General features: G+C 30.9%; 1 protein-coding gene across 1 annotated transcript; it reads right to left on the reverse strand.

Annotated features, from left to right (window-relative positions):
- Positions 1-1,043: 1,043 nt before the first annotated feature.
- On the reverse strand, positions 1,044-7,859 carry MSTN (myostatin). Its single transcript, XM_012776873.3, has 3 exons — positions 7,226-7,859; positions 5,059-5,432; positions 1,044-3,002 (listed from the first exon to the last, which is right to left on the reverse strand). Exons 1-3 carry the CDS (start codon positions 7,596-7,598, stop codon positions 2,622-2,624), a joined length of 1,128 nt encoding a protein of 375 aa, XP_012632327.1. The 5' UTR covers positions 7,599-7,859; the 3' UTR covers positions 1,044-2,621.
- Positions 7,860-8,614: the final 755 nt, after the last annotated feature.

Below are 8,614 nucleotides of genomic sequence, written 5' to 3' on the forward strand. Positions count from 1 at the left end.
CTGTGCATGTTATCTAATGTAAATATGCTCATTTTCCAAAGACATCCTCCGCAAAATGCCATCTAGACATGAATGAACTAAATTTAGTACCATTTTTGCATTGCTTGACATCTTACTCAGGGGTGACCAAAATAGTATAGTTTGCTTTGATATGTTTTGCAGTGTGTAAACTGGAACTGAATGACCATGCAAATGAAATTTCAACACTGTATGTCACATGCCAGGCAAGCCATGACTTGCATATCATTGCCTATAGTTTAATTTCCTAGTTACATTACTGGTAGTATTCATATGTTTTATTTCAAAAAGTGATCATTTAATGTTTTAAATGGATTTTTATCATATTATAGTTTTAATATGTGCTATTAGAATGAATGATAAAAACAAGTATAATATATTTGAATTAAAATTTCTATTTCTTATAAAATGAATAATATAATGATTAAAATTACATATATATTATAAATTATTTAGGAATCATAACATCATAGAATTTTAATGACCTCCCCCACTAAACTTAGTCACTGCTTTATAGCTAAGTTAATAAACTGATAGGGGTGGAGAGGAGGGATCACTTCAAAAATACTTATGTATGGTATTGCACTTTAGGATTTCTAGGTACTTTATAATTATTTTGCAATTCAATTTGAAAATTGGTGCCCCCAAAGCTCAAATAAATGTACCAGTATCATTATGTGTTAGGAAAAAACATAGCTTCCTTGTATCCCTGAGGCTCAGTAGAACTTGTAACTCTAGGACCATACACCCTTGCCAATTGCAATGCATTTGGAAATTGAACCTATGAAAACATATAAATAGTTTTCAGGTCAAGATAAAGAGAAATGAAACAGATATAACTAGCACTTGCTTTCATATGTGTAACACAACTTGGCCAGGACTAATTTAATAAGAATTTCACTCATGAGAACTAGAGTAGTAGACCTAAAATTCCTAAAACCAAACTTTTATACTAAACCATTAGACTTTTATAATAAAGTAAAAATCAGAAATCCAGAATTAATCATTATAATAAAAACTGTGTATCTTTCAAAAAATGTGAAAACACTTTAATATAATTTATTATATAATTTATTTCTACACATTAGATGTAAGAAATAATTTCATTTAGTCATAAGTACAATAATTTGATTAACAAAATCCCAATTTACAAAATAGAAGTGAATAATTGCAGAAATATATTCATTATCAAATTATAAAATAAAAGTAACAGTTCTTGCTGAGATAGCATCAGTTTATTATTCTTCACTTCAGATAATGGAGTTAATTATTTTGGTATTCTTAGTAATATTTATAAGTATTAAAATAATGGAACGTTGAGATTTGAATACAATGACAGTAAACCATTGAAATTTCACATTCACATTATACAGCCATCATAAATCCATAAGTGAATGTTAGTAATGTAAAAAAATATAAAATGATTGTAATATAACCATCTAACCATTAACATATGGAGTTTTAAGACCACTATTTAATTTTCTAATTTGCTCTGAAATATAAGCAGTTGCTTTTCTGTGATACATAACATGTCTTTGTGCCTTAATACTTAATTTGAAATGTCCTTAGTGTAAAAATATACCAAAGTAAATAAAAAAGGAGACACTTATTTACAAAACAATATTGTATACATATTATATAATATAAATGCAATTGTTTCAAAGTCTTTTTATACAATATTGATAGAATCAGTCATTTCCATTATTTTATCATAAAAACCGCTGTGTTTCAAAGGCAGTGTTATAATTTTGCAAAGAAAAAATAACATACTTCTTCAAATATTTAACTTCAAGTATGTAATTTTGCAATTTTAATAAAAATGTTGGCTGCCTTTTAAGATAATGCAGTTTCTCCAAGTATGCTACAGAATTGAAAGCTGGCCTCTTGGAAAATGATTCTTCTTTCATTAAAGAAAATTCATTCCCCATTTGGAAGTGTATGAAATTATACCTGAAGCAAGGAGAAACTTAGTATTTTACTGAATGTTTTTTATTTGATAAACCTAATAACATCATTCATTCCACCTATTATTGTATTAGCACCATTGGCATGGATTTTTAATATACTATACCAATTATAATAGGAATGGAAACTTGCATATCGTGTACCATTCCTATTTTTTGGAATTTTATCTTACCAAGTATGCCATCATACAATATAAATTCAAGTGTTTAAGGATGATTCAAACAATGGTGTATAACAATCCTGCATTTTACCAATACTATATATAGATTTTTCTGTAAATATTAAATGAACCTGTAAAGAAATAGACTTTAAAGCATACTCCTTTAATTCATCAGAACACAAGGAGAATTGCTTTCATTCCCTTGCCTGTGTTGTAGTATATATGAACATAAATGTAATTTGATCTCCTTCTAGTTCAAAAACTCTGGAAATCATAAAATTTTTATTGTATGATTTATTTTGATGGTTAAATGCCAACCATTGCATATAGTCTCTCTTTTAGTTCATATACTGTAGCTTATGCTTTAGTGACTGTAGCATATCTAGATCTGTAGTACGTGGTACATAATTTCACAGTTTCAAAATCATTGAGGGGAAGACCTTCCATGTTTTAGGAAGTTATGAACATACTATAAATCTCATGAGCACCCACAGCGGTCTACTACCATGGCTGGAATTTTCCCATATATTATTTGTTCTTTGCCATTAAAATATAGCATATTAATCGGTGACATCTTTGTGGGAGTACAGCAAGGGCCTGCTGAACCTCTGGGGTTTGCTTGATGTACAAGATGAGTATGAGGATATTTTTGTAAAAATACAAATTCACACTCTCCAGAGCAATAATTGGCCTTATATCTTTTAGGTGCAATAATCCAATCCCACCCAAAAGCTTCAAAATCCACAGTTAAAGGGTAACGGCAGCATCGCGATTCTGTTGAGTGCTCATCACAGTCAAGACCAAAATCTCTTCTAGATCTTTTTGGTGTGTCTGTTACCTTGACCTCTAAAAAGGGATTCTGTGTGAAAAGAAAAGAATAAGCAATAATATTAATGTAGACTTTGAAACACTTTCCTACCTACCTTAAGAAGTCATTATCAAAGAAAGAATCTAATCATTTTGCTTATACCACATTTATTTGTGAAAGGCATAGCATTAGAGAATTTTAATTTACACTAGGCTTGATTTTCCTCTTATGGCTCAAAAGAATATAACAGCAATACAAACTCCCCTGAGATAAGTCCTAAGTCTTTTTGATTTTTGTTTTTACAAGTTTGAGTATCAGACTGCCTGACACATGATAGATGTCTTGAAAATACTTATGGAAACAAAGGTAGGGAAGAAGGAACAGAGAAAGGGAGGGGAGGAAGACAAAGTGGGAAAGGGAGGAAAGAGGTGAGCTTCCTTCATGTTTCATGATTAAATATGTTGGCTAAATATGTCTGATGACTCCTGGAGGGACAGGTATATTCATCCATCCTCTATTCCCTAAGTCTTTGCTTGGAGAAACTTGGGTATTAAAACCAGAGCAAAATAGCTACCTCCCAGCACTATATAGATTGTAATAGGAAAAAGGAAGGTAGGCTGATGTAGGAGGTGGTATGCATATTGAGTTGGAAAGAGAACGCCTAAATAAGGGAAGGACAGATTCAGAAGAAGAGACAATGATATTTTCTTTATTCTTTCACTGAAAAATATTTCTATTTATATATTTAAATAATAATTTGTTAGTCCAGTCCCTGCCCCAATGTTTTAATGCATTTGAGACTTTGTTTTCTTTTATATGGAAAAATCTGAGGAATACATCATATTAACCACTTTTTTAATAGTACTTAAAACCTTTCACATTATCGATTTTAATAATTAAGATGCCACCTATAAAAAGGAACACTTTCGTAAATAATTGATAGTGATTTTTATCCTATATCAAAATGTAAATAAACCTGGTAATTATTGTTATTTAAGATTGTCAAAAAGAATAATTTTATTTTGGGAGTCATCAAAATTTAATGTAGCATATTTAAAGAAAAAAGATCATTTGTAAAATTGTATAGTCTTTTAAAGAATATGTTTGTATTTAAAGTATATCTGATTTGCTAATTATATAATCTTTATAAGTAAGATCCTTTAAAAATGTTTAAAATAACTTATGTTTGTTGTTTGCAAGTATAATCTTCTGTTGTAAATTGTGTTAATAGACGGAAATAAAAAGATATGCTCACATTAGATAAGTTTTTGAAAACAGAAGTAAATACAAGCCTAGGTAAGCCAGAAGAGTAACCCTAAACTTATACTAGACTTTAAAATGGTTTTTATTAATTTTTATAATATATGGGATATTATATTTTACTTGGCCTGATATTAGTTGGCATTCCCTAAGTAAACTCTTGCACAAGAATGCTAAGAAATAAGCTAGGTGGCAAAGGTTAACTAGCCTGTAAATTAAATTTTTATTAGAGATATTCCACAAAATGATCTATTTGTCTATATATATGTATATCAGTACATCAACATCCTGCAAGTAATGAACATATTTAGCATGAAGGACTTTAAATACATTTAATAACATATAAGCCTATACATATCACATTTAGTTAATTGCTATAAATAAAAAGATTTTATTTTAATTATAATTTTTGAGTTTGCTTTATCTGCTTTATACTAAGCCAAAAATTTTTAACACATATGACACCCTTCTGGGAGAAAAAATGATTTGATTTGTTGGTTATATACTAGCATACACTATATGGAGTTCATATTTTTATTCATATAATCATATATCCTATCAATGAAAACACTTTCTATTTTATTCCCAATTCAAAAGAATTCCTTAAGAAGTTAATATCTATGGTGTAATTGTTTTTTTAAATCTTTATGCAAAGTAATAATATCAAGGCAGAGTTTCATAGGATATGAAATTATACATCTACTTTTATTGGGTACAAGGCTCCCATTGGGGTAAGATACCTTGGCTTATGATCACAGGAAACTGATAGTTATTTTTCACTATTGTCCATTCATATTATGAATAAAAACATAAGATTGTTAGAATGTTATTTTCAGTTATCACTTACCAGCCCATCTTCTCCTGGTCCTGGGTAGGTTACAGCAAGATCATGACCATTCTCATCTAAAGCTTTGATTTCAATGCCTAAGTTGGATTCAGGTTGTTTGAGCCAATTTTGCAACACTGTCTTCACATCAATGCTCTGCCAAATACCAGTGCCTGGGTTCATGTCAAGTTTCAGAGATCGGATTCCAGTATACCTTGTACCGTCTTTCATGGGTTTGATGAGTCTCAGGATTTGTACAAACACTGTTGTAGGAGTCTTGACGGGTCTCAGATATATCCACAGTTGGGCCTTTACTACTTTGTTGTATTGTACTTTAGAGCTAAATTTAAAGAAGCAACATTTGGGTTTTCCATCCACTTGCATTAGCAAATCAGCTATAAATGAATAAGAAAAGAGAAGAGTTGCTGAAACTATTTCTCATTAAGAAAATGAACAACCCCCCCACATTAATAGTTGAGCATTTTTCTATTGGGATAATATATGCATATGCAGTCTTTTAAAATGAAATACTATGTAGAACTTCATAGCTCAGAAAAAATATCAGAGAAAATAATTATCCTAGCTTTTCAGAATTTTTTTAGATATATATTTTTTCAGCTGTTGATGAGGAATCTATTCCTCTTCCAAAGAACTATGGACAAAGGAAAATTCTAGATAGGAATGAACAGTGAATGAAATTTTAAAATGATGATGATTAAAGAGAACAAGAAACACTGTGGAGGAACAACCACTTAGAATTCTTTGGGAATCTGAGTAGTTACACTTACTGAGCAGCTGTACCAATCAGTCTGGAAGAAGGAACCCTTCCCCCAGGCCTGAATTACCTGGGGACAAGACGCACTGAGCAAGTCACTGAGCCTCGGGAATTAGTAGAAAATATTGTACATCTGTTACGTTTTGGCAGTGGGCTAGCCTTTTAAAGGAGCAAAACTAAGCAGGTAATTAGCACAAAAAATTGGATATTCTATTCATACTGTCTCAAAAATTAGGAAGTATTGTCTTTAGGGCCAGTCTGTCAGTATAAGCACAAGCACTAACAATTTATTTTCTTTTGGTTTCCCAAAATTGTCTATAAAAAGATAAATCGACTCCAGGACTATTTGATAGCAGTGTCTTAAATGAAAATTATTTGTTGCATTGTAACTTAATTATCTAATAAGGGAAATAATATTTTGAAATGGTTTTGAGTCCTCTTTAGAGTGTACAAAGTACTATGTTAAAGCAAGATAACAGATATGGCACAGAAGCTTCCTTGTCATGCCTTCTCTGTCAAGGTGCCTGTCTCCCTTTCCTGGAGAAACTATTCTTTTGAGCTGACTGCAAAAGGAATTGTATGAAACATATTATCTTTCAAAAGCAATGTTGATGCCACAGGCAGTAGACCTTCATATTATAAAGAATAAAATATTTTAGAAGGTTATTAAGCAATGTATCTGCTTAGAAATATGCAAACCGAGTACTCTTAACAATAGTACCATAGTTAAGGTACAAGTAGGACCTCATGAGCTATACTCCACCCAATTGAGATGTTTATTTCTTAGGCATTTTCTGATACTTGGCTCATGATTATCATTATGCTATGTTTACTTCATTATTGCTCTTACTAATACATTAAAATTTTTTTCATACTCTTCAGTGTAACAGCTTTCAAAATTAAGTATTTTAATTTGTGAGTGATAGTTTTGAATTACAGAAATCACTCTTACTGTAGGTGTTCAGCAGTGCTCAAATAACCTTAAACATCTAGCAAGTTTCTTCCTCTATTATTACTGAGAAACATTATTAATACATATTTTAGACAACCAAATGCAATTACAAAATTCTATGTAAGTGTTAGCATTGCTTATAGTGTCTCACAGTCCTTGCCTCAGCAATATTAGGCTGTGAAAGCATAAGCATGCTATATTTGCCATATTAAACTAAGTAACAGCAGTGCTATGCAAGCATTTTATTTTTTAGTTTATTAGCTCTATAAGGAAACAATGCAGCAGATTTTAGTCTCATTAATATATTTCTCATGGTATCTTGAAAAAAAGAAACTCTTTTCCCTTCTACTTACATGCAAGCCAACAGCTTGTTAAAAAGAGCCTGAAAATAGATCTGTTTCTCATAATCACTGGAACAACAGTCAGCAAAACTGTTGATATACACTAATAGGGATACTTACATTCTGTAGGCATAGTAATGATTGTTTCTGTCGTAGCATGATAATCATCATCTTCCAAAGAGCCATCACTGCTGTCATCCCTCTGGACATCGTACTGATCAATCAGTTCCCGGAGTGGAGGAGCTTTGGGTAAAAGTTGTCTTATAGCATCTTTGCTGATGTTAGGAGCTGTTTCCAGGCGAAGTTTACTGAGGATTTGAATTTTTATGGCTTCTATTCTTGAAGATTTAGTGTTCTGTCTCCAGGTACATGCATTACACAGCCCCTCTTTTTCCACATTTTCTTTTTGCTCACTGTTCTCATTTAGATCCACTGGACCAGCAACAATCAGCATAAACAGGTAAATATAAACATAGATTTGCAATTTTTGCATGATTTAAAAATTCAGTACAATCTTTTTCCTTGTTCTTATTTCTTCCTTTTGCTTTTCTTTTGCTTTTGAGTAATGCCACGCAAAATTTTAATGCATGTACAGTCTGAGAGACAACTTGCCACAGCAGTGAATCTTTTATACTGTATTCCAAGTGGCTTTTTATATTCCAACTTAGATGAGACAAGTGTCGTCAGGATCTATGATTGGCTCTTGCTCCACAATGAATCTCGCTGTCAGAGGTTAAAACCCTGTCTGTCACAAGTCACCAAACAGTATTTTGTTACAGTCAAGGGTGAGCTGATTCATTTGACTACTTCATAAAAGAAATAAATCTACAAATAATAAAAGATATTTGTGACATTTGAAAATTAAAGTCTATGTTAACAATATAAACTGTACTTAAATTTTATTAATCTTTATAAAACTCTTGCTATAATTTAAGTAGGTTTTAATTCATACTTCATACTTAAAATATGAAATACTACTTCTTCAAAAGTTAAAATGATTTTGTGTTGGTTGGGCAAGCATTTGAAGTAAAAAGATTTTTATTTGTTGTATTAAATTATTTTTAGTGTCAAGAAATTAGAAAAATAAAAATTAGGAAGGCCTAAATTAAAATTTAAGCTTGTAATACTTGTAAAAGATTTTCATCAATAATTAAAACAACTTGTTTTCCTGACAAAATTGTTAGCACATGTTGAAAATAATTTTTATCATAATGTTATATTGTGTGTGGAATTATTTTTAAACAGTTTAATGTCCTTTATTAATATGAAAATTATGCTCAATTTTTGACTGGTATTATGCTATTTCCTATTTTAAAGGTGCAGATTAGTATCATTCAGAAGATGGATTTCTTTATTGTTTGTTACCAAGAGGACAATGTCAGCTAGTAAAAAAAATCTCTGAACTTAGAATAAAAATGTAATGGATTTTATGACTGGCACTGCAGCACTTGTTATAGTTTGCCTCAGATTTTCTGTGGTAAAAGTAAAATGTATAGTATCTATCCTCTA

The sequence above is a fragment of the Microcebus murinus genome, chromosome 8 (genome assembly GCF_040939455.1).
Source record: "Microcebus murinus isolate Inina chromosome 8, M.murinus_Inina_mat1.0, whole genome shotgun sequence".
Classification (NCBI taxonomy): Eukaryota; Metazoa; Chordata; class Mammalia; order Primates; family Cheirogaleidae; genus Microcebus; species Microcebus murinus.